The sequence below is a fragment of the Micromys minutus genome (assembly GCF_963924665.1).
Source record: "Micromys minutus genome assembly, chromosome: 23".
Classification (NCBI taxonomy): Eukaryota; Metazoa; Chordata; class Mammalia; order Rodentia; family Muridae; genus Micromys; species Micromys minutus.
In genome coordinates, this window is record NC_137958.1 from 10,092,094 (window position 1) to 10,119,535 (window position 27,442).

Consider the following 27,442-nt stretch of genomic DNA (forward strand, 5'->3'; position numbering starts at 1 on the left):
TTAAGTGAAAATTTTATTAATTCTTGGCAGTTTCCCTACATATATATACACTGTATTTTGATCATCATATTTATCCAGTCTTTCATTTCATAACCCCTCCCAGATTTATCCCCTTTCCTTCAAAATTTTTTTTTCTCCTGTAATAAAATAATTCATGGATTCTAGTTTGCACTGCCTGTATCCTTCTAGGTGTGAACCCCATCCACTAGAACACAGTCTACCTCCTAGGAGTTATACCCCTATCAAAAATTGACTCTTCTTTCTCTAGAATCCATCAACTGTCCATAGCTACTCAGCTAGGCGTGTGCGCTCGTGAACCCTTCCCTCCAAACCAGCCTGGTTCCCACAGAAGCTGGAAGAGGGCATTGGATCCTATTGAAATGTAGTTCCAGATGGTTGTGAGCGTCCTTGTGGATACTAGGACTCACACTTGGATCCTCTGGAAGAGCAGCCACTGATTTTAACCACCAAGTCACCTCTCTCTTCATTCCCCATCATGGAATTGTCTTACACATGTTATCCAAGATCTTCTTTTGTTTAAGCTACATCTGATACATAAAATCTGAAAGATACTTAATTGTAGTGTTTTGACTGTTTCTTGTTTAGACTAAGACTGAATCACCAGTTGTGATTTCAAGTTGGAACTCAAAACATTTTTAGTTTTAGATCATTTAAAATATGATCTAAATAAGATGATAAGCAGTTGGTAAATAGCTTTTATTACAACTCTATCATCATCTTTCTGAAAGTGTGTTTTCTGTGCTTTTGCAGATTGGACTACTCGAGTGAAACAAATTGCCAAGTTGTGGAGAAAAGCCAGCTCTCAGGAAAGAGCGCCATATGTGGTATTTAAATAATTCCTATGTGTTAGATCTTTAAGCACAATATTTGAACTTATTTTTATTAGGTAATGAAAAGAAAATACTTGTTAATACTTAGAAAACTAGCAGTTAGCTTTAAGTTATATATTAACTCATCTTATTTCACTAAAGAACATAATGTTTTTAAAGGTCTGTAACAGGCCAGAGTATTTAAGGTTTCAATCAATTCATCCCCCCTTGACATTGTTTCATCTCTTAACAGACAGCACAGCTATTGAAGATGTGATTAGTTTTCTTTTTATGTATGTGAGCTTTACAAGAAAATCCTTATACATCTTGAAATTGAGACTTCCTTTAAGGAGTTCTGAAATACAACCAGAGTTTGAAATGATTACAGAATTCACAATTCAGTTAGTGAATAGTTTTCTTCTAAGGAGCTGGATTGAACCTTTTTGTGTACCTGTAGTCACATTAAAGCCTTGTTGTTGTGGAAAAAAATTCTGTTGTTATTTACCAGACCTTCTATGCATTGATTTTTAGCTATTATGATAACTTTAGGTGGAGCTAATGGGTGGGGGGTGGGCATGGCTAGAAGATAATTTTATGGTTTAACTTTAAATTTTGTAACAATAAAATATTTTTTGCCTTGATGGTACACTTCAGATTTCCAGCTGTTTTAGTTTGAGGGTTAGGTTTGTATTTTCTTATTTAAATTGAGAGGCTTGCTTATTCTCCCAAGTTCTAATGATATGTTTGAATTATAGTAAAATATATTCTATTATTCTGGGATTTCTTGCAGTAATTCAAGTATACATACAGAAATGTCTACCTGTTAGTAGCATGCACTGTGTAGAAGTTTGGTTACTGTCCAGGTCCCTTTTCAGTAGAGACTGTAAGTTTTCAAGAGATATTTAACACACGTTTTATAGCTTAAAAACAGCACTTTTTTTTTTTCTTTTTGTCAAAGCAAAAAGCCAGAGATAACAGAGCTGCTTTACGAATTAATAAAGTTCAGATGTCAAATGATTCTATGAAGAGGCAACAACAGCAAGACAGCATCGATCCCAGCTCACGCATCGATTCAGACCTTTTTAAAGATCCTTTAAAGCAGAGAGAATCAGAGCATGAACAGGAATGGAAGTTTAGACAGGTACTGGAAATTTGGACGATCTGTTTCTTTTTAATTATCTTATTTTCTTAGATTCCAGCCATCTCCCCTCCCCAGTCCTTCCTCCCACAGTTTCTCATTCCATTCTTCCTCCCTCTTGCCTCCAAGAAGGTGCTTACTCCCCACCCCCACCAGACCTCTCCCATACCTGGGGCCTCAAGTATCTCCAGGATTAGGCACATCTTCTCCCACTGAGGCCAAACCAGGCAGTCCTCTGCTATATATGTGCCCGGGGCCCTGGGCAAGGCCATGCATGCTTCTTGGTTGGTGGCTTGGTCTCTGGGAGCTCCCTGGGGTTGGAATTAGTTGAGTCTGCTGGTTTTTCCATGGGGTCTCCTTCCCCTTCAGCTTCTTCAATTCAACCATAGGGATCCCTAACTTCATTCCAGTGGTTGGGTGTAAGTATTTGCATCTGTCTCGGTCAGCTGCTTGTTGGACCTTTCAGAGGACAGTCTTGGTAGACTCCTGTCTGTAAGCACACCATGGCATCAGTAATAGTGTCATACCTTGGTGCCCTGCCATGAGATGGATCCCAAGTTTGGCCAGTCATTGAACCATTTTTCTTTCAATTTCTTCTCCATTTTTGTCTCTGCAGTTCTTTTAGAAAATTCTGAGTCAGACATTCATTCTCCTGGCCCTCTGAACTTCTCAGCCTCTCCCTCGCCCTTTCCCCTCATGATACCTGATCCTGTTCCCTTTTTCTACTCCCATTTCCCTTTCCCACCCAGGTTCCTCCCTCCCTTGGCCTCTAATTATTTTCTTCCTCCTTTTAAGTGGGATTAAGCATCCTTAGTTGTACCTTTCTGCTAATTAAACTTTTTTAGAAATGTGGGTTGGCTGCATCCTAGGTATTCTGTACTTTTTGGCCACCATGCATGTCCTTTTGGTTACCTCCCTCAGAATAATATTTTCTAGTTTCATCCATTTGACTGCAAAATTCTTGATGTCTCATTTTAAATAGCTGAATAATATTCCCTTATGTAAATTAACCATATTTTCTATATTCATTCTTTCATTGAAGGACATCTGGGTTGTTTCCATCAACTGGCTATTACAAAGAAGGCTGCTAGAACACATGTCCCTGTGGCATGGTGGGGCATCTTTTGGGTATGCATCTAGGAGTAGTATCACTGGGTCTTTAAGTAACTATTTCCAATTTTCTGAGGAAGTGCCAGATTGATTTCCAGAGTACAGGTTTACAATCCCACCAGCAATGGAGGTGTGTTCCTCTTTCTCCACATCCTCACATGAGCTTTTTTGTCTTAGCCATTCTGACTGGTGTGAGGTTGCTGTATATTGCTTTTACATATATTTATGTTTAGTTTTTGGCCTTGAATTCCTGATCTTTCCAAGACTTTTTAACAGGAAGGGTTGCTAAGTTTTGTCAAATGCTTTCTCAGAATTTAATGAGATGATCATGTCGTTTTTTTTTTTTTTTTTCCTTTGAGTTTGATTATATTGTGGATTTTGTTGATGCATTTCTGTATATTGAACCATTCCTGCATCCCTGGGATGAATCCTACTTGATCATGATGAATGATCATTTTGATGTGTTCTTGGATTTGGTTTGTAAGAACTTTATTGAGTTTTTGCATTGATATTCGTATGGGATATTGGTCTGAAGTTATCTTTCTTTGTTGGGTCTTTGTGTGGTTTAGGTATAAGTGTAATTGTGGCTTCATAGAATGAATTAGGTAGTGTTTGTTCTGTCTCTATTTTGTGGAATAGTTTGGAGAGTGTTGGTATTAGGTCTTCTATGAAGGTCTGATAGATTTCTGCACTAAACCCATCTAGTTCTGGGCTCTTTTTGGTTTGGAGAATTTGATGACTGCTTCTTTAGGGGTTATGGGAGTGTTTAGATGGCTTATCTGATCCTGGTTTAACTTTGGTACCTAGTATCTGTCTAGAAAATTGTCCATTTCATCTATATTGATTACATGTCTTTGTAGTAGGATCTAGTTTCTTGAGTTTCCTCTGTTTCTATTATGTACCCCTTTTCATTTCTGATTTTGTTAATTTGGATATTCTCTGTGCCTTCTGGTTAGTCTGGCTAAGTGTTTATCTCAGATTATAATTCTTAATAGAACTTGAAAAGTGTTAAAAATAGGTTTCTCTTTTTGGTAATATATATTCAAATTGGTTTTAGATACTTAATGAAATATTATAATATACTACTATAGGCATAAATAGGACACAATGTGATGATAGTCTCTTGTTGTTATTAATTTATCTACTAGGAAGCAATCTGCTAGCTACTGACATCAGGTGATGAACTTTGTGCTTCTTTCTGTGATCTATGTTCTTTTTTTAAATCTTAACAGCAAATGCGTCAGAAAAGTAAACAACAAGCTAAAATTGAAGCCACACAGAAGCTGGAACAAGTGAAGAATGAACAGCAGCAACAGCAGCAACAACAACAGCAACAGCAGCAGCAGCAGCAACAACAACAACAGCTTGCTTCCCAACACCTTCTAGTAGCACCTGGTTCAGATACTCCCAGTAGTGGAGCACAGAGTCCCTTGACACCTCAGACTGGCAATGGGAATGTGTCTCCTGCACAGACATTCCATAAAGACCTATTCTCCAAACACCTACCCAGTGCCCCTGCTTCCACTCCTTCAGATGATGTGTTTGTCAAACCACAACCTCCACCCCCTCCTTCAACCCCATCCCGTATACCTGTTCAGGAAAGTCTTTCTCAGTCCCAGAATTCTCAGCCACCTTCTCCACAGATGTTCTCACCTGGATCATCCCACTCTAGACCACCATCTCCAGTGGATCCTTATGCAAAAATGGTTGGTACTCCTAGACCGCCTCCCGGTGGCCATAGTTTTCCAAGAAGAAATTCTGTTACACCAGTGGAAAACTGTGTGCCTTTATCTTCAGTACCTAGGCCCATTCATATGAATGAAACATCAGGCACAAGGCCATCCTCAGCCAGAGACTTATGTGCTTCCTCCATGACAAACAGTGACCCCTATGCAAAGCCTCCAGATACACCTCGGCCAATGATGACAGATCAGTTTCCAAAACCTTTTAGCCTTCCTAGGTCCCCTGTGATTTCAGAACAAAGTACAAAAGGTCCTCTAGCAGCTGGAACCAGTGATCACTTTACTAAACCATCTCCTAGAACAGATGCCTTTCAAAGGCAACGGCTACCTGATCCATATGCAGGACCTTCATTGACACCCACCCCAATGGGTAATGGGCCTTTTAAGACCCCACTACACCCTCCGCCATCTCAGGATCCATATGGATCTGTGTCACAGTCATCAAGACGACTCTCTGTTGACCCTTATGAAAGGCCCACTTTAACACCAAGGCCAGTAGATAATTTTTCTCATAATCAGTCAAATGATCCATATAGCCAGCCTCCCCTAACTCCACACCCAGCTATGAGTGAATCTTTTACTCACTCTTCAAGGGCTTTCTCTCAGCCTGCAACCATATCAAGGTCAGCATCTCAGGACCCATATTCACAACCCCCAGGAACTCCACGCCCTGTTATAGAATCGTACTCCCAAACCTCAGGAACAGCTCGATCTAATCCAGATCCTTATTCCCAACCTCCTGGTACTCCTCGGCCTAACACTATAGATCCATATAGCCAACAGCCACCTACCCCCAGGCCTTCTCCACAGACAGACATGTATGTTACATCTGTGGCAAATCAGAGACATTCTGATCCATATTCTCATCATCTTGGGCCACCAAGATCTGGAATTCCTGTTCCCTATTCTCAGCCACCAGCAGCACCAAGGCCAAGGACTTCAGAGGGTTTTACTAGGTCCTCTAGTGCAAGACCAGCCCTCATGCCAAACCAGGATCCTTTTTTGCAAGCAGCACAAACCCGAGTACCAGTTTTACCTGGCCCTTTGATAAGGCCACCTGATACATGCTCCCAGACTCCCACAATACCTGGGCCTGGCCTTACAGACAAATTCAGTCATGCTTCCCCATCTGGTGTTCGTGATCCGTATGATCAGCCTCCAATGACTCCCAGGCCTCATTCTGAGTCTTTCGGAGCTAGTCAAGTTGTCCATGATCTTGTTGACCATCCAGTTCCTGGGTCAGAGGGAAACTTTAGCACTTCTTCAAACCTTCCTGTAAGCTCCCAAGGACAGCAGTTCTCCAGTGTGTCTCAGCTTCCTGGACCTGTGCCAACCTCGGGAGGTACTGATACACAGAACACGGTGAACATGTCTCAAGCTGACACAGAGAAATTGAGACAGGTAAATGCTGCAGTGTTTTCAGATGTTTTAAATATATTATCTGTGGAAGCTTCTCATTGAGTCATGATAATTTACACATACATTAAAGTTTCTTTAATCTGTAGAGTTTTCTAAATACAAGGAAAAAGTGAAAATGGTAAAATTAACACCACTTAAATTAGATTTAATTCATTATTAATCTGGATCTAATTTTATTCTTTATAAATTTGTTGGAAGATCTTTAAATATAAAAACTCTTACTTTAATGGTGATTATTTGGCCATGGGAAAAAAAAAACCTAAATCACCAGGTTTTTCATTGGTGTGTGTGTGTGTGTGTCTGTGTCTGTGTCTGTGTGTGTGTGTGATTAGTAGTTAAATGAAGCTTTAAAACACTTTGAAACTTTAGGTGTTAATGTAGTTACATAATGGAAATGTTAAGAATTTAGAAAAATTTTAATATAAGTCTCAGCAATTTTGTTTCTTTTCATTTAGCGGCAGAAGCTGCGTGAAATCATTCTCCAGCAACAACAGCAGAAGAAGATTGCTAGTCGCCAGGAGAAGGGGCCTCCAGATACAGCACTAGTACCTCACCCAGTGCCCCTTCCACACTGGCAACCAGAGAGCATCAACCAGGCTTTCACTCGGCCTCCACCTCCCTATCCTGGGAGCACTCGGTCACCTGTTATCCCTCCACTAGGATCTAGATATGCAGTTTTCTCCAAAGATCAGCATGGACCCTATCCTCCTGAGGTTGCTGGTATGGGGATGAGACCTCATGGATTTAGGTAATGCTTTTAATTTTCTGCTAGATTTAAATTGATATTGGAAGAAGGAACTAGACAGATAATATTACTATTTGACAAGAAATTGTTATGGTTTTCTACTTCTTTTTATCACTATGAGATACAGTCATTATTGTTTTTAGCTGAGGAGAGATCATGGAGTTCTTTCCTCCAAGAACTTGAAAGGTTCTTGATAGATGTTTTGCCATTAAGTATTGACAGAATGACTTGTAATCGTAATAATGTAGATTATCAGGCCAGCCCAATCATAGCTTCTAAAATGTAGCTACTAACTCCATATGAAGCTTCTTGTGATAATGACAGATGATAATGTTACATTTTATCCTTTTAGTTATATTGTAAGACCTTTGTAGAGAGATGCAGATTAGAAAGGTGCCTCTTTTTAGAGACTGAGTTGTACAACAGGCCAACAACATGTTTGACAAATGCACACTTAATACTCTTGTAAGGTGAGAGCTCTTTAACATGTGCTTTTTAGAGGACACACAAGTTAATCTTATGTCTGTTTATATTCTTTCCCTTTTTTATTCCACCTTAGTTATAGTTTATACCCATTGCTTTTTTGTGTATTTAAAAAAAATTGTGTGTCTGTGTAGGATGTACATGTGAATGTGGAGGTAAAAGGTGGATGCTGAGTGTCTTCTTCTGTTGTTTTTTACCTTATATTTTTGAGAATAAGGTCTCTCGTTCAACTTGGATCTCACTGATGTGACAAGACCAGCTTTCCATTCAACCCTAGGGATGCTCTGGTCTCCCTCTCACCCCACTACCATTATAGGCATTACAACTAGGCTTCACTGGTTTGCATGTTTGCACATGCTAGTTCAGAAAGTCTTTCCTGGCTAAGCAACCCATCCAGTCATTGTCTGTCTTTTTCTTTTTCTTTTTGTTAAGATTTATTTATTTGTTTGTTTATTCATTCATTCATTCAATGTATGTGAGTACTTTGTACTTCAGACACACTAGATGAGGGCATTAGATTCCATTCCATAAATGGTTGTGAGCCACCATATGGTTGCTGGGAGTTGAACTCAGGACCTCTAGAAGAGCAGTCAGTGTTCCTAACTTCTGAGCCATCTCTCCAGCCCTGTCTTTTTCTTTTAAAATTTTCTACTTTAGTGTGTGAGCCACAAGACACATGGTAGCCAGAGAAGAGACCAACTTTGTGGAATAAATTCTCTCTTTATGTGTTCTGGGAGTCCTACTCAGATCATTTACAGGGCAAACACTTTTACCCATTGAGCCATCCTACTATTCCAGTTTTGTCTATTTTTTTAAATTTAAAGGTGTGTGTGTGTGTGTGTGTGTGTGTGTGTGTGTGTTGATCATGTTCTTCTCTTCTTTCAACTCCTGTTAGAGTGTCCTACATTTTTACTGTCATTGGACTTAACAAAAGTATTTTTTTTAATCTGCAGACTACCTTAAAACTTGTTTTTATTTTTTAAAATTGAGTATCATTCTTAACTATTTGGGTTTTTTTTTTTTTTTTTTTTGGTTTTTTTGGCTTTTAGATTTGGATTTCCAGGAGCTAACCATGGTCCCATGCCAAACCAAGATCGCTTCCATGTGCCTCAGCAAATACAAGGATCTGGAATTCCACACATAAGAAGACCAATGTCTATGGAAATGCCTAGACCTTCAAATAACCCACCAATAAATAATCCAGTTGGGCTTTCTCAGCATTTCCCACCACAGGGTTTGCCAGTTCAGCAGCATAATATACTAGGCCAAGCATTCATTGAGTTGAGACATAGAGCTCCCGATGGAAGGTCACGGTTGCCGTTTGCTGCTTCTCCTGGCAGTGGTATAGAGTCACCTTCTCATTCCAGACATGGAAATTTCCTTCCCCAGCCTGATTTTTCTGGCCCTAGACACACAGACCCCATAAGACAGCCTCCCCCGTGTCTACCTAATCAGCTACCTGTGCATCCAAATTTAGAGCAGGTTCAACCTTCTCAGCAGGATCAAGGTCATCCTGCCCACCAATCTTCTATTGTTATGAGGCCCCTAACTCATCCTTTAAGTGGTGAATTTTCTGAGGCTCCTTTATCAGCCTCTACCCCAACTGAAACACCACCAGATAGCTTAGAGATAGCTGGTCAGTCTTCTGATGGTCTGGAGGAAAAACTAGACACTGACGATCCTTCTGTGAAAGAACTGGATGTGAAAGATCTTGAGGGAGTTGAAGTCAAAGATTTGGATGATGAAGATCTAGAAAATTTAAATTTAGACACAGAGGATGGCAAGGGTGATGATCTGGACACTTTAGATAATTTGGAAACCAATGACCCTAACCTGGATGACCTCCTAAGGTCAGGTGAATTTGATATCATTGCATACACAGATCCAGAACTTGACTTAGGGGATAAAAAAAGCATGTTCAATGAGGAATTAGATCTTAATGTCCCAATTGATGATAAGCTAGATAATCAGTGTGTATCTGTTGAACCAAAAACAAGGGATCAAGGAGACAAAACTATGGTTCTTGAAGATAAGGATTTGCCACAGAAAAAGTCCAGTGGTATCAGTGAGATAAAGACAGAAGCCATGTCTCCCCACTCTAAAGAAGAAACACAGAGTGAAATTAAAAACTGTGATGACAATAGAGGGGATGCTGACACTGTGTGCTCACGGGCTTCTGCTCAGACCAGTCACAGTGACAGAGGAAAGACTTCTCTGTTGACTGCTGATCAAGATATGCTTGAGAAAAGAAATAGTAGGGAGAATTCTGGTCCTGGTGCTTGTGCCACTCCTTTGCCCGCTCCAGATGTTATGAACTCCTGTGACGTAACAGGATCAACTCCAGTTCTCTCGAGTTTACTTTCTAATGAAAAGTGTGATAGTTCAGACGTTAGGCCTTCGGTGTCTTCCCCGCCAACTCTACCCATCTCGCCATCCACTCATGGATCAAGTTTGCCTCCTACTTTAATGCCACCTGGCCCTCTTTTGGATAATACCATGAATTCTAATGTAACAGTGGTCCCTAGGGTAAACCATGCTTTTTCTCAGGGTGTGCCAGTAAATTCAGGATTCATTCAGGGTCAGTCATCAGTGAACCATTTAGGGACAGGGAAACCTACAAATCAAACTGTGCCTCTTACAAATCAGTCCAGCACCAGTGGCATGTCTGGACCGCAGCAGCTAATGATTCCTCAAACATTAGCCCAGCAGAACAGAGAGAGGCCCCTCCTTCTAGAGGAACAGCCTCTGCTTCTACAAGATCTTTTGGATCAAGAGAGGCAGGAACAGCAGCAGCAAAGACAAATGCAAGCCATGATTCGTCAGCGGTCAGAACCATTCTTCCCTAACATTGGTAGGAAATTACTTCTGTTTCCAAATAAGTTACTGGGGACATTTGAGTACATGAAGCATGATAGTAAATTTTCATTATTGAGATTACATTTGGAATCAATGTAATCTGAGAATTTTCTGTCTTCTTGGGTCCTTAAACTGAAAACAGAAATTTTAGATTCTTTCCAGGTCAGTAAAAATGAAAATAACCTTGAATTGTGACCTCATTCAGTTTGATTTTTCTAGTGTTTATGGTGGTTTTAGTTTTATCTGCCAGTTGTTATGAGAACATAACTGTAAGGAAATTAGGATAGAAATAAAGCTTCTTGTTCTTTTGTGTATAAGTGTTTGGTAAAGGTTTTTGCCTTTTGGTTTTTTATCCCCCACAGACACTTCTTTCAACTGATTTTTGTTTGTTTACTAATTTTAATAAAAATACAAGTCTATGCAGCCCACAGTGTCTTGCCTGGAAGAATTAAAAGTCAACAAGCATATGTCTGAGGAATACTTTTTTCTAAACAACAATAACCAAAAACTTTGTATCAACATGTGGTACAAATTCCATTATGTGACTCTTTTTTTCCACTTATATGCAAAGAGATACTTTCTTAGTATCCTCTTCATGCTTTTATTTTGTAGGAATATCCTGGCGATAGTGGTAGTTTTTTTTTTTCTTTCTTTCTTTTAAAAACTGATAACTAATTTAGTGGAATTCTTTAGTATTTGGAAGTAACTGCAAACTCATTCCTTTTATTTCATTACTTAAAAATATTATTCTAATTGGCACTGTTGGAACCAATGAGAATTTCATTGCTGAACATTGTAATGATCACCTGTAGACTGACAGACTTGTTCTACTTTCTGAAGGACTAATATATTAAAGTATGCTTCAGATTGAGACACCTAAATTAGGTTGTTAACATTTCTAGATTCCCCTGTGTAGTGTAGAAACATACAATGATTATTAAATGATAAAGTACAAGAATATATAAATTATGTAATTGTTATGATACTTACGTTTACCACTTTCTTTATCTTGTACCATAAACTTGAATTATGAAGTAAGTAATGTCCAAATACATTTCTTCTTTAGATTTTGATGCAATTACAGACCCTATAATGAAAGCGAAAATGGTAGCCCTTAAAGGCATAAATAAAGTGATGGCACAGAACAGTCTGGGCATGCCACCAATGGTAATGAGCAGGTACGTACAAGTACTTTTTTCTTCCTGGGCTAAATTCATCTGGATGCAGGAAATTTCCATTCATTTTAGGGAGAATAAACAGAATAAAATATCACACAAACATTAGTAAGACTGACTTGGTCATTGAGGAAATGCAAACTGTTTTGTGTATTTATTTAATTTTTTTATTTAAAGAAGTATAAGCACTAATATTTTTATTCAAGAAGCTCAGTGGTAAAGGAAAATATTAATTTAGCTCTGAAATGAAATATTCCCAAAATGACTTTGAATTAGAAAAGGGAAAACAGCAGTTTAAGGGACATTTGCATACTGGGATTGGGGTAGTTTGATAGTTTTAATTAATATCTAACAAAAAAATAGAAATTCTTTATTAAGAAAGGGTTTTAGAGTTGAGTAATTATTAAGTTACAGTGGTTGTGTATCTCAGTGGAGTGCTTCTTGAATCTTGATCATTGTTCATCCTCAGAATTATTTGTATACCCCTACCACTACCCTTTTAAAAGCAGTTTCTTTACCTTTCTACAGACCTACTGAATAGGATTTTCTAGGAATGGTGTCTGACTGAATGCCTGTATTTTTGACAAGTACCTTGAGTGATTCTTTGGTTGTATTGCTGTTTCTGATTTTTGTCAGAACAGTAATCAGATCCTCAATTTATTTTAATGATGTTGTTGAAAAATAACAGGGAGTGTAAATGATTATAGAATTGAATATGGAGTTTGTATAGATTGAAGATACAGACATTTACTTTGGGAAACTAAACATTGAGTGTCATTAAGACGCATTTTGAGGTCAAAGTAGTAAAGATTTTTACTACTGAGCTGGAGTTATTAGCACTGTTCCTCTCTCTCAGGGCATCTTCATTGCATAAGCCTTTTTAACCTTAAAACCTTGAAACCTTTGAAATTCTCAGATATATAGATAATAAAAATACAAATTGAAAAAACTAGACATTTGTAACAGTTAATAATCTCTGAATATATTCATAATATATATCATAATACATTGGCAAACTTAGTGTAAATTTTATAACAAGATAAATATTGGCAATGACCAATTATGAATGTGTAACACTTGATAGGAAAATTATGTTTCCTACTGGAGAGAGTGTAGTTCTGCTAATAAATAATACTATATTAACTTGATACTCTGCGTCAAGGAAATGCTAGTTTTTGTTTGACCCTTAATTTAAAACATGGGCCTCAGAATCAGAACTCTCAGCATCTCATGTGTGGTCAGCATAATTGTATCTGTGCCTCTTAGATATGCAGTGGTTGTCAACCACGTGGTAAGTGTTGGGCACCATTCTGAGTTCTTTGCAGAACTAAGGTAGTCTGTTCTGAGAGTAGTGTGGTGTGTCAGATGACGATGGCAGACAGCAAGTGATAATCAGATTGAGATTATTCAGTACCACAACCGTAGTATGGAGAAGAGAGATAAATTCTGAGAAAGGAATCACAAATATACACCCTAAAGTCCAATAACACTTAAATGCTTTTTTATAGTATTTTTGGATGTGTTTTGAAATTGTGTTCTACTTATATCTTAATTTGTTAAAGCATTCAGTGTCTTTAAGACAGATGTGTTTTCAAATAAGCCATAATGATCCTATGCCAGTTATTGGCTTAATTAGGATAAATAAAGTTTCATCAAATGGATTTAACTGTTAAGGTTAGTTACTAGTTTTATTTTTTTAATTTGATTTAATCACTACATACAAATACATGCAAGAATTGTAAAATTATTTGAGGTATTTTTGTTTTAGACTACAAAAGAGCTAAGTAGCATGTTCTGTAGCCCATGCTGGCTTGAAACTCTTATATAGCTCAGACTGGCCCTGATCTTATGGTATTCCTCCTCCCTCATCCTCTCATGAACTACCAAACTCAATCTATCTTTTTTTTTTTTTTTGGTTGTTTTATTTACATTTCAAATGCTATCTCCTTTCCTGGTTTCCCCTCCAGAAGTCTCCTATCACTTTCCTCCTCCCCCTGCTTTTATGAAGATGTTCCCCCACCTGCCCACCCACTCCTGCCTCAGCATCCTCACATTCCCTCACACTGGGGCATGGAGCCTCCACAGGACCAAGGGCCTCCCCTCTCATTGATGCCTGATAAGGCAATCCTTTGCTCCATATCCAGTGGAGCCGTGGTTCTTCCAAATGTACTCTTTGGGTGGTGGTTTAGTTCCTGGGAACGCTGGGGGAGGAGGGGTCTGGTTGGTTGATTGTTGTTCTTCCTATGGGGTTGAAACCCCTTCAGCTCCTTCACTCATTGCCCTAACTCCTCCATTGAGGTCTCCGTGCTCAGTCTGATGTTTGGCTGCATGCATCTGCATCTATATTTGTCAGGCTCTGGCACAGGCTCTCAGGGGGCCGTGATACTTGACTTCCCTCAGCAAGCACTTCTTGGCATCAGCACTAGTGTCTGGGTTTGGTGTCATCAGATTGGATGGATTCTTAGGCAGTCTCTGGGTGGCCTTTCTGTCAGTCTCTGTTCCACTCTTTGTTCCTGCATTTCCTTTTGACAGGAGGAACTATCATTTTTAATAAAGATTCCAACTAGAAAAAAAAATTATTAGTTTGCATCTTGAAGCTAGATTTTTACCATAATTGTATCATAAAAAATATTTTTGTGAAACCTATGAGGGCCCAAACTCTGCAGTAGTTAGGTACCTTTTTATGTAGCTTTACTGGTCCCCATGAAGATAGCTGCATAACCATTCCACGTCATCATCCCTAGAAATAGGAAGGTACTGAGTGAATACTAAGAAGAGATCTGTTGAGCACCCAGAAGATTGTTGTCTAAAGTCTACAATAGGAATCATCATGACTCTTCTTTTCCCTGAAAGACAGCATTATTAGGTACCTGTGCACCTTGTTATAAGCTCAGCAGTTGATACTGTGTGCTTTCCTTTACAGATTCCCCTTCATGGGCCCATCAGTGGCTGGAACGCAAAACAATGAAGGCCAGACCCTAGTGCCACAAGCTGTAGCTCAGGTAATGCTGCTCGATTTGCTGGTTTAGGGAAGACACATGGACCTTACCAAATCCAAATCATAGTGAAGCCCCTCCCAGAAAGGAATAGGAGCTGATCTTCTGGCAACACAGTGAAATAAAGATGTGTTGTTGCTATGTAAAATAAAGACAAATTAAAAACTGGAATTTCTGCAAAGGACTTGCACACATTAATGATAGAAAGTCATTTCTTACTCTGGAAAGACATTTCATATCCTGCTAATTGAAATTAATTCATCACATTTAAAATGTAAAATTGTTGGATACATTAGGGGAAATGTCTGTAGTCATTCTGTTAGATATAATTTTCCTTGAGATGACTTTGACTTTGCTTTTTTGAATATTGAGTATCTACAGTTAATGCGAAGCTTAAACATTGATCTGTGTTGATGTTATGAAGTCTGGAAACAATAGCTCTTTTCATGTGCTATTTTCTATGTTGATTTTTAAAACATGCATGGTATGGCGGGCTTGCTCTGTGGGCTTTTGGAATTATATTCTGCCAGTTATCAGTTATAGTTATTATACAGATAATTTGAGCTTTTCCCTATGAAAAGCATAAACCATTCCAAAGCATAAACTTTGGAATACTGGAAAGCTGAGTTTTCTAAATTCTCAGTTTTACTATTAATTCAGTGTAAACTTTAAGCAAGTTCTTGAACCTTTCTACTGCGTGCTATCAAATGTTGTATCAGCTTCCCTGCAATACTATAAGACTGGACATGCTGTATTCTGACTTTGAACATAGCTCATGTCTAACAGAACTTGAATCAACAGGGTAAAGATTTTTTTCCAAGATTCTATTCATCAGGTCCTGGCCAGGAATTATGCTATTCAAACCCCATAAAAGAAGCAAGGCATTATTAGAACACAAGATAACATTCTAATGGGTGCATTTTCTTTTATATGTATACTATATTAATTCTTGTTATAATTAGCTTTCTGTTATACAGTATGGTTTAGTGAATCTAGAACATTTGTTTATAAACTTATTGACAAAAAAAACCTATCAGATTCATGTGAATTTTTAGCTTAACTATGCAAGATTTGATTTACCTTAGTATTATATTTCAGATGAATAATTCATTATTTTCTATTCAACTAAATATGGAAAATACAGTTCAGAGATTAAAAAAAAATAAGTGTTCAGGTATTAAACTGTTGCCCAATTAATTTATTCTAGTACTTATAAGGGAAAAGAAAAACTTTATAGAGATGTTTTAGAAATTAAACTTTAAAAATTTTTTTTTTCATTTTGAAGTTTTTCCCCCCTTAAATTGAAGTATGGAATTAAACATATTTGTAAATTTTACTTATTTTAGGATGGCAGTATAACACATCAGATTTCTAGGCCTAATCCTCCAAATTTTGGTCCAGGCTTTGTCAGTAAGTATAAATCTAATAAGTTACCTGTTTCTGGGGATTGCTTGTTTGGCTATATTTGTGTTGTTTGAAGCTCGGAATTAGTGTAGTATTACTGTACACCTGAGTGCCCTCCTCTAATGAAGGGCACTGTCCTCTAGGCATCTTTACAGCAAGGCATGTGTTTCCATTGCTTTTTTCCGCTGTGCATGAAGAATTAGTTAGAAATAAATACTTTAATGCAGGAAAACCATCTTCCCTATTTTCTTCAACATTGTTGTTTTTTAAAATAGATTTGCCTCTTTCCAATCTATAGCATTAAACCATGTTTGCTTTCATGACAGTCTGCCTATGACAAGGACACTGAATGGGGAAAAACAAAGGGAATATGTTTAACAGAAGCTGGGTTGTAGCATGGTGTGAAGGTCAAGTGTGCAAGATGCCACTGAACCCTTCTAACTGTCCTTAGGGGTCCCAAGGTGGTTCCCTCAAACTGAACCTTTCTGAAATCTTCAGACTGTTTAGCTAACTTTTTTCACCATTATCTTTCATTTTGCTCACCTCTGCTCTCCTGGTTCCAGAAACCAGAAAGGCTTTCCTTGCGGTAGGTCTCATTCTACCAGAAGCAGAACTTCTGAAACCTTGTGAAAAAGCCTGTTCTTGACAAAAGCCCTTCAAATTTAGTGCACTAGATTGCACCTTCATACATATACTGGAACTTCTGGGTTTAGGAACAAACCCAAAGTCTGACCTTTTGAAATTCCCCTGCATCAATTATGATTATAATTTGATACATATTTGTATTAAAAATAAGTAAACTACTATGACCAACTGGCTTTTTCTGGCTGTATTGTGCCCATTGGATTTGGTTGGATCTTAATGTATGACAATATTCTGTTATCATTGATGTTATTTTCAGCTAATGTCCTTCTAGGCTTGTGTTTTTCTTTGTCTTGTAGTCAGTCAAACAGGAATACTCAATTTTTTACTACATGAGATAACCTTTTTTGGGGACTTGGCATCAATGGACTAATGTATTCTGAGAGAACAAGGGGATCTTAGTGTAAGATAAGTTACAATTGGGAGAGGCGTTAGCCATCCCTGAGAGATGAGAAGGCTTTGCTTGGTTACCTATCACCTCCCCTTGTAGACATAGAAATTACAAAATTAATGGAAGTTACCAGTGTTTTTAACTTAATATATTTTCGTTATAACATGTAGACTTCAAAGTGCTTCTCTTTAAAGTTATCCCCCTGTCTCATTTTTCCTCCACTACTAAGATGCAGGGAACATTATAAACTTAAGAGAAATCAGCATGGCAACTGACTTCTTAATCCACGCTCTGGATATTAGTGGGATAGATCTTCCTTGCCTCTTCAGTCTGTACAACTGAATTAACAAAGTGCACATACAACCTGATACACAGTTTGGTTTATGGAGTAAATAATTTGATGGTTCTTTTGGAAGACTGGAGTTGCAGAACTCACAAGAATTAACTAGTGTTTTACTCAAGTGTTGTCTGGCTTTCTTGAGTAAATACAATTTTCTAGAAGTTGATACTGCATAGTTATAAAGGACTCTAATAATTAGAATTTTGTTCTCTATTTTTCTTTTAAATGTTCACAATAAAATTGTGTCTTCTTACAAATGAATTTGCTTAACTTTTAATAATCTTGGACTATTTAGAAAATTAACACACTTGAATTTTGATTCTTCCTCAGATGACTCTCAACGTAAGCAGTATGAAGAATGGCTACAGGAGACTCAGCAGCTGCTTCAGATGCAGCAGAAGTATCTTGAAGAACAAATTGGTGCGCACAGGAAATCTAAGAAGGCCCTTTCAGCCAAACAGCGCACAGCCAAGAAGGCCGGGCGAGAGTTTCCAGAAGAGGATGCAGAGCAGCTCAAACATGTTACTGAGCAGCAGACTATGGTTCAGAAACAGCTTGATCAGGTAATAGACAGGTTTGTAAAATGGAAGCCATCTGCAGCTAAGGAGCTGTATTAGTGTGGCATTTATTCAGTGGCTCAGGATTTTGGTTATAATGTTAAATAGCATGCAAATTACACTCCTCTAGGACTTCTTAATAATCGAGGGAGTGGCTGCCTAGTTCTGACTGAGTAGTGCTTGCTGCCACTGAAGAGACTGACTCTTACAACTCTGGGTCAGAAGTATTTTATATTTTATATTTCAGTGATCCTGTAATGATTGTATTTTCTTTGTACTAGTTAATCTGTACCGGGGTGGTGGCACACACCTCTAATCCTAGCACTTGGGAGGCAGAGTCCTCTATGAGTCTCATGCTATCCATGCCTAAACCGTGTGTTCTAGGATAGCTAGAGATACTTAGAAAGACCCTGTCTTTTTTTGTTTGGGGGATTTTTTTCTTTTTTGGCTTTTTTGTTTTTTAAGAACAAAAGAAAAAATAAATCACTGTGCAGTACACATACTCACATCATTTGATAAACTAAGGCCCACAAAGATATGTTGAAACAAGAATCAGATCTGGCAAGTATTTGGTTACCCCTGTGTTTATCTTTGGTCTCTAATTTTTAATGAAAATTCAGATATAACATTTGAATGACTCTGTGATTCTTTGTCATAGCATTTTTTAATGTTATTTTTTATTTTGCTTTTAAGAATCACCACTAAAGTAAAGGTAAGAGCTGTAGTTCAGTGGTACACAGCTTGCCTAGCATATATGAAATACTGAGTTCCTTGAGTGCCTTCAAAACAGTGACAGAAAAGAAAAGAGGGAGGGGAAAAAAAAACTGGAATACCTTCAAAAGGGGCTTATTTCCAAAAAATGAAACCAGCAAGGCCAAAAAAGTGTAAAGCTTTAAAATCACTGTTAAGTGAAAAAGGGAAGTATGCACGATGAGTTCAGAGCCACTTACTAGTTATTTACCTATGTAGGGCTCTTCTAGATGCTTATTCATTAATGTTTATAGTGGCTTTATCCATTGTCATTCAAAATTAGAATAGGCTGGGAACAGGCACATAACTGTTCTCCTAACTATAAGAAAAAGCTGAGGTTCTTGAGTTTAGTACCAGCATACGTATCACAATGAAATTCTATCTTAAGGAGGGAAAAAGAAAAAAAAAAAGATAGCACATTCCACCACCTAAGTTTTGGGATAATTAAATAAAGTCTGGTATACCTGTTTTTGATTGGTAAAATAATAAAACTGCTAATACATACAGCTTGTATTTTGAGAGTATTTCATTGAGCAAAAAGAGGTCATTCCCAACAATTTATATAACATGGAAATAACAGTTACAGAGATGAGTGGTATATTATCAGTAACTATGGGGAAGACAGGAAAATTTGATTCTAAAAAGTAAATTTAGGGAACATTTTCTTGATTATGAAATGACTATAATTTCTCTGTGTGCTAATAATTCATAGAATTGTACACCAGAATTTAAACTTTGCCTTTGTTTTAGGTATAAGTTACAAAGAACTCCAAATAGTAATACTAGAAGTAGACAAGCGATTCAAAGTATATTGGTTTATAGAATTAGAAGTGTTCCATGTATGGTGAAAACTCCAGGAAACACCCTCTGTCTTGTTTTATTTGACCTTGCCTACAACTTGAAGGAATTGCTATTATCACTACTTGAAACTTATAGAGACTAGCAAGTTAGTCTAGGTCATGTGGCATGCTTGCTTATTAGTTAACAGTTGGATTAGGGCTTTAGACTTCAAGTCTGAGGTGACAACACAGCGTACCTGCAACATGATGATTATACTATTCTCATTGATTAATAAACTAGAGCCATTATAGAATGAGAACTTCTTCTCTCTTTAGATTCATTCTCTTCATACTCTTTATTGTTGGTAAATACTTTTTAAAACAAATACTTATATAATGTGTTTTTAGTCATCTTTCTGCCTTTGGTGAGTTGTATTTCAAAAGTGTCCTGATGAGTAAGAAGCAGCATAGTTTTGATGAAAGCCTAGTTTTTTGCAAATTGATTGATGAAATTCTATTTATGAGCTAATATTATATGTTATTTGAAAACTTAGACAGGCACATCCTCACTACACAATTGCCTATAGCATACTGTAATCTCAGTAAGAAAGTCGTTTATTATAGATTTTGTATGTGTACACAAGAGAGTCTTTAAACTTACTGGTTATCTTAGTTTCCTTTTCTGCTGAAAAATGACTTAAGGAAGAAAGGATTTATTTGGGCTCACAGTTCCAGGTTGTACAGTCCATTACAGTGGGGAAGTTACAGCAGCAAAAGCTTAAGGGACTCACACCACAGTCTCAGTCAGGGAGCAGGTCATCCGGGTGTGCACCTCACTGTTCAGTTCATTCTCTAGTTGATACAGTTTTGTATCCCCTATCCAGGCAATAGCCTTGTCCAAATTAAAATGGATCTTTCTCTATCTGTTAACATAGTAAAGGTAATCTCCCACAGGCACACTCAGAGGCTCATCTCCCAAGGGATGTTAGATTATTAAATTGTCACCACTAACCATTATCATAGTAAAGAAACACTCTACCACTGAGTTATATAATCCTCACTTGGTGGAAGGAAGAAAGCAACTCCTGCAAGTTTTCTTCTGAAACCCACACCCATACAGTGATATATGTACCCACATACATACAGTAGATTTAAACAGAAGTTCGAAAGAAAAAAGAAAAGGGTAGACGTTATGCAGTACTGGAGAAGAATCCAGGCACTTTCAATTTTGAAAAAAATATATGCTAGCTTACTTGGGGAATCCAAGAAAATAATGTGATTACTATTAAAAGTGCTGGATTAAATATGCTAATATGAATGTAGATGGTGACTGCTTTTTAAAGGTCCTCAGAATATGCATTACATCTTGACTGTCCTTTTCCTAGAGTACTATACATAACTGAAATGTTTCTTTAAGCAGATAAATGGGTTGACAAGATGGATTGGTGGGTAAAGTTGTGTGCTGCCAAACCTTATGGCCTGAATTTGTAATTATATATTAAGAATCCACATCACCCCTTTTCTTAAAAAAATCAGGTGTGATAGTGCACATTTTTAATCCCAGCACTCAGGCGGCAGAGCCAGGTAGATCTCTTAGTTTGAGGCCAGCCTAGTCTACAAAGCAGGTTCTAGGACAGCCAGCGCTACATAGATAGACCTTATCTCAAAAAACAAACAAGCAAAAGAATCTACTTTAAAATATTCACTTTAGAGTTTAGGCATTTTCAGAAATTATAATTTGAATGTGTCACCAATCAAATTTAGGGTTTTGTCAGTCTTTTTAATCTAAGAGAGAACGTCATGTTTGCTAATAATTCTTCTTTAAAAAATGTGTCATTCTCTGATTTACTAAATGGAATCTTACTAAATGTTTACAGTTCTAGCCAAATCTCGGTTATTCTAACCTTGTGTGCATTAATGTAACTCCTTTTGCTATCACATATAGCTGTTTTCTTTTTTATTTTACTGCTAATTATAGTTTAAATGGCATGTGATTTTCATGCTTATTTCAGAAAATTCCTTTTGAATTTTTATGGGTATTTAATATGTAAAGAACTTTTACAAGGAAAAAATTAGTATTTTTTTGTGTGCACATACTCAGATATACCATAGAATACATGTGGTCACCAGTTTTAGGAGTGGGCTATTTGCCTCCTGTGTGGGTTCATAGCCCAAAAATTAATAGTCGGTGTTTCCATGTGGTACCTACCTTGTATATGCATGAGTAATTATTACTTTGTTTCAGATTCGTAAACAACAGAAAGAGCATGCTGAACTAATTGAAGATTATCGGATCAAACAGCAGCAGCAACAGCAGCAGCAGCAGTGTGCCCTAGCCCCTCCCATCCTCATGCCAGGGGTTCAGCCCCAGCCACCTCTAGTTCCAGGTGCCACTCCACTCACCATGAGCCAGCCCAACTTTCCCATGGTGCCACAGCAGCTGCAGCACCAGCAGCACACAGCAGTCATCTCTGGGCATTCCAGCCCTGCTAGAATGCCCAGTTTACCTGGATGGCAATCTAACAGTGCTCCTGCTCACCTCCCCCTTAATCCTCCTAGGATTCAGCCCCCAATCACCCAACTATCTTTAAAAGCTTGTACACCAGCCCCAGGGGCAGTGTCAAGTGCAAATGCACAAAATGGACCACCACCTCGAGTAGAATTTGATGACAACAACCCTTTCAGTGAAAGTTTTCAAGAGCGAGAGAGGAAGGAACGCTTACGAGAACAGCAGGAAAGACAGCGAGTCCAACTGATGCAGGAAGTAGACAGACAGAGAGCTCTGCAGCAGCGGATGGAGATGGAGCAGCATGGCCTGATGGGTGCTGAGCTGGCCAACAGGACACCTGTGTCCCAGATGCCATTCTATGGTTCTGACAGACCTTGTGACTTTCTGCAGTCTCCACAGCATCAGCAGCAAATAGGGCCAGTTTTACAGCAGCAGACTGTCCAACAAGGGTCTGTTAATTCACCCCCAAACCAAACTTTCATGCAAACCAATGAGCGAAGGCAGGTAGGACCTCCCCCCTTTGTTCCAGATTCACCATCTGCTTCTGGTGGGAGCCCAAACTTTCATTCTGTTAAGCAAGGACATGGAAATCTTTCTGGGTCCAGCTTTCAGCAATCTCCACTGAGGCCTCCCTTCACACCAATTTTACCAGGAACCCCTCCAGTAGCTAATAACAATGTCCCATGTGGCCAAGACCATGCTGTCACACAGGGACAAAATTATTCAGGATCCAACCAGTCTCTTATTCAGTTGTATTCTGATATAATCCCAGAAGAAAAGGGGAAAAAGAAAAGAACAAGAAAAAAGAAAAGAGAAGATGATGCAGAATCCAGCAGAACACCATCAACTCCCCACTCTGACTGTGCTGCCCCACTAACCCCAGGCCTCTCAGAAACTACTTTCACTCCTGCAGTGAGCACACCCAGTGAGCCCCCTCAGCAAAGACAACAGGAGGCAGTGGAGCCAGTTCGTGTACCCACTCCAAATGTGGCAACAGGCCAGCCTTGTATAGAGTCAGAAAACAAACTTCCCAGCAGTGAATTCATCAAAGAAACTTCAAATCAACAGACACATGTGAATTCAGAGGCAGTCAAGCCTTCCGTGGAAACCCCCAACAAAAATGAAGAAATAAAGCTAGAAAAGCCTGAGACACAGCCATGCCCAAGTCAGGAGGACACCAAAGTGGAAGAGAAAACTGGTAATAAGGTCAAAGACACTGTATCTGGTCCTGTCTCCTCGATACAGTGTCCTTCCCATCCTGCTGGGACCCCTGTTACCAAAGGAGATACAGGAAATGAACTACTGAAGCACTTGTTAAAAAACAAGAAGGCCTCTTCCCTTCTAACTCAGAGACCTGAGGGCACTTTATCTTCAGATGAAAGCTCTACAAAGGATGGTAAACTGGTTGAGAAGCAGAATCCAGCAGAAGGATTGGTAAGTGTCAGTTGTGAGAACAACTGCCTTTGTTTTAAAGCTATTATAGCAGATTAGTGTCAACAAATTGCCAATTTTAAAACTATTTTGTAACTTTCCTGCTCAAAGAATCATTTTTTTGTTTTTCTACAGAACTCTGTTTTTACTTAGATTTACAAGGTATATAAGTGACTCATTTGCTTATTATATAAAGCAAACGTGTGTCATTATGTGTGCCTTTCAGCTGGTTATCATAACCAAGTTGGACTAACTATAGCAAAGGAAGTATGTGAGGATCCTTATTATAAATAAGTGCATAATTTCCATTAGCCTTTCAAATTTAGAAGAAAGCTCCTGTACTCGTCTTCCTTTCCTTGAGTACTCTCAGGGATATCTCTTATTGGGAATTGATCCTATTAGAAAAATAACATGATTCTAGATGTGGATACTATTTCCATCTTTGTAGCTTTCTATGTATCAATATTCTACCCATTTTAAGTGTTAACATTGGATTTCCTTTACATTTGCATGATAGGCAGTTTTAAATACACACTTAGAATACAGAGTGACCTCATTTCAATGAACTTCATTAAGAGGCTCCACAAACGAGTTTCTCTGTCTTTGGAATAGGTCTGTTTGTTGCTTTGCTCCTTGTCTTTCATAAGTAGCAGTGGTTATTAGTGTATTCACACAGCTTCCCTGGGGTGCAGCTCAGTTTGATTTTTATAATTTTTTCATTTAATTGAAGTGCATTAGTGTTTTGAGTTGTCTGAGTTATCAATTTTAAGAGTAATGAGACTTGTCGTTTTACAAGTATTGGCTCTCCTCTTTTCTGTTGTCTCCGGTTGTTCAGTAGAGATTGGACATTCCAACAGTTGTCATCTTCGTCTAATTGGCAGTTATGGTCTCTTCTTTCTCTTTATTCTTTGAGAGTCTCGTGTGCAAACAGTTCATCTTGTGGTTGTGTTTTTCTGGTTGTTGAAATATGCTCCCCAGGTCCAATCCTTGGCTGCCAACTCCAGGATGTTTTGTGTCTGGAAATACTGAATGCTCTCTGCCCCATGTGCTGCAACTCCCTCTTTTCTCCTTTCCTTTTCTAATATCTTTTTCTTTTATGAAACTTAGTTCTGAAATCTTGTAACAAGCTTTCTGAACTTGACCAACCACAGATGTGTGGATACCCATTCCTTCACCTCATACTTGCTGGGGCTTTACTCACATGGAAACTACCATCAGCATGTTCATACCAAAATTTGTGCCATACACAAAGGTTTAATGGCACAGGGAAGCAGGCACATGTCAGCTATAAAAAGCAGAAACTAAACTATAGAATGAACATGAGGTGTATATGCTCTTGGTTCTTGTGATTAAAACAACAGAAACCATAAAGAAGCTCTACATAGTGGTACCTGCCTGTAATCTCAGCACTCAGGAAGTTGAGGTATGAAGATTGCTTCAAGTTCGAGGCAGTTTAAGCTACAAAATGAAACTCTCACACAAATTACTATACAAAAAATTCAGAATCTTTTGTGATCTTTTATACTTGTCTTTTGAAATATAGTTGAATTTGCTATGTAGGATAATTGTAAAAATGAGAGATATCTGTAGACCATCTAAAGTGGCTGAGTTACGCAAACTTAACATGCTTGCCTTCTCAGTCATCCATAAGCCAATTAGAAAATTCATAGGTCTTCAAGGACTTCGGCACCCATGTTACTTGGGGTGGTTTGAGAGCATACCAGATTTGTGTGTGCTACTATGTTCCTAAATCAGAATGCACTGTTCAGCAAGATTCCCCTGATGATCCAGTGCTGCAGGCCTGATTATATAAACATCTGGTATGGTTCGTTTGGTGTAGGCTAGACCAGAGAATCAGTCCCAGGAGTTGCTTTGTTTCTCTGACACTGCTCTTGGAGAAGCAGGGATTTACCCAGGCATAAGTAATATAAACCTGCTTCAACCTTTTTCCTACCTTTGTATGAGCTAAGAAGAAAAAGTAGTAATTTGTAGTAAATGAAATTATATGAAATTTAAATTTGTTCATAAAATTTAAAAGTTGAATCATGGCCAACTCATTTATAAAAACCATACAGTGGCTTTTGCAGGACTATATCAAAGCCCATAGTTTACCCAGACCACATGGCTACAGGCTAAAATTATCACTTTATGTATAGAAAACCATTGTATTAGTTTTAGAAATTAGAAAGCACAAAAAATGTTCCTATGTTTTGATATTGGTACCCACAGACTTAGATAAAGACTTGTCTCAAGGCCTGTATTACTCTCACATCTTTGTGAGCATGAAAGCTAAAGGAAAGAAAGGGGGTTAGAGACAGAGATGGCTTATGATTCTTGCAGAGGACCTGGGTTTGGCTCTGGCACTCATATGGTGGCTTATAACCATTTGTAGCTCCAGTTAGAGAAGATTCAATGTTCTTTTCTGATTTTCACAGGCACCAGGCATGCATATGGTGTCTATGCATTGTATACATATAGCCACGGTATTTAAACACATTGAATAAAATAGATCTTTTCTTACAAGCATAGGAAAGATTAACTTTGTTCTCTGTGTTCTCTTGTTTTGGCTATATTAGTACACATCCATTATGTTTTTCATTCACATGTAGATTTTGACACTAGTTTGAGGGACCAGTATGGCAGCTTACTGCTTTCTAGCACTGTTCTCTTACCTCTGGTGTGTGAACTTCAATTGTTCCTGAACCTGTGAATTAGCTTCACATCTCAGATTACAACAGTTCTTAGTTCCTATGGGGGAAAATAAATTGTCAAGAACACAGCTCAGAAGCTGCCCATTCATCTGGCATGGTGCCTCCCTGGTCTCAGCTTAAATAGCGAGAAGCCATACTCCATTCTTATTTGTAGGAGTTCTGCAATTTCCTAAGTTGCTGAGGCTGTCTATTTCTCATATTTTAATATACCTTATTGCAGAGGGAAGAGGGAACAGTTATTTTTAGAAAACAACTTCACTCTGTAACTTCTCTCTTTAACTTGGGATGCCAGGTTAGAACTATGAGTCACAAGTTGGAGCTGGTCTAGCATGAACTAAAGAATCATACGTGTGGGTAGTTACTTACTTCTTAACCTTTCCAATTACATTAGCAAACTTTGGGGGCTCAAATGCAAGGTGGTTTTGGAGGTGGCAACAACCAGTTGCCAAAAACAGATGGAGGAAGTGAAACCAAGAAACAGCGAAGCAAACGGACTCAGAGGACGGGGGAAAAAGCAGCACCTCGCTCAAAGAAAAGGAAGAAGGATGAAGAGGAAAAGCAGGCTGTGTACTCCAGCTCTGACTCCTTCACCCACTTGAAACAGGTGAGCTGTCAGAACAGCCCTTTGCCACTTCCAGGAGGGGAGAGAGCAAGTATTGCCTTTTCAGTCCTAGGACATGGAAGCTTTCGCCTTACTACAGTTAGTTTCTAATTAAAATAGAGAGCTACAGGGAGAAAGGACATCTGGACAAGGAACCTAATAGACTCTATTTGCTAGCAAACCACACTTTATCCTGTTGGCATTTGAGATTCACATTCTAGTAGATGGATTAATAAGTAGGTGATGGTCGAGATTTACCATCTTCAGAAGGAGCAGCCTCAACACCAGGAACCTTTGTATTCCCCATTTCTTGTGACTCTGGACCCAGAGAAATGCAGACATGGACTCTCATTTAAACTCTCATTGCAAGCAAAATTAGGGAGGGACACACCTCCCCATCTCTGTTCCCATTGGCAGTACCTGGCCTCCATTCTTACCCTGGTTCTTGCAGAGCAAAAATAAAGAGCATGCTTTTCTTGTGAGGCACATGATGGCATCTCTTTAACAGATGGGAATAAAACGTATTTGACGTATATCTCAGAGATTCTGTAGTTTCCAGCATTTTGAATCTTGAGATTTTTTAAGTCTTATTTTTTACAGTCTTTATTTGACTTCAGGTCTTAGGAAAACAGGTCTTAGGAAAAGTCCATGTTTGTTAATCATGTACATTACTTTTAAATGTGTTTTTTAATAGCAGCTCTCTCTGCTCCCTCTAATGGAACCGATCATTGGAGTGAACTTTGCGCACTTTCTTCCTTATGGCAGTGGCCAATTTAATAGTGGGACTCGACTTCTAGGAACTTTTGGCAGTGCCGCCCTTGAAGGGGTCTCAG

General features: G+C 38.4%; 1 protein-coding gene across 1 annotated transcript in view; it reads left to right on the forward strand.

The window, feature by feature from the left end:
* Positions 1-27,442, forward strand: part of KMT2C (lysine methyltransferase 2C) — a gene marked incomplete at its 5' end in the record, with an annotated part of 192,527 nt that overhangs the window by 144,863 nt on the left and 20,222 nt on the right. Inside the window, 11 exons of the mRNA XM_080936200.1 lie at positions 772-845; positions 1,789-1,971; positions 4,311-6,221; positions 6,695-6,987; positions 8,517-10,318; positions 11,390-11,501; positions 14,422-14,500; positions 15,841-15,904; positions 17,602-17,834; positions 21,603-23,300; positions 26,400-26,612. Of these exons, the coding sequence (XP_080792326.1) occupies positions 772-845; positions 1,789-1,971; positions 4,311-6,221; positions 6,695-6,987; positions 8,517-10,318; positions 11,390-11,501; positions 14,422-14,500; positions 15,841-15,904; positions 17,602-17,834; positions 21,603-23,300; positions 26,400-26,612 (6,662 nt within the window). The remainder of the gene's footprint in view (positions 1-771; positions 846-1,788; positions 1,972-4,310; positions 6,222-6,694; positions 6,988-8,516; positions 10,319-11,389; positions 11,502-14,421; positions 14,501-15,840; positions 15,905-17,601; positions 17,835-21,602; positions 23,301-26,399; positions 26,613-27,442) is intronic.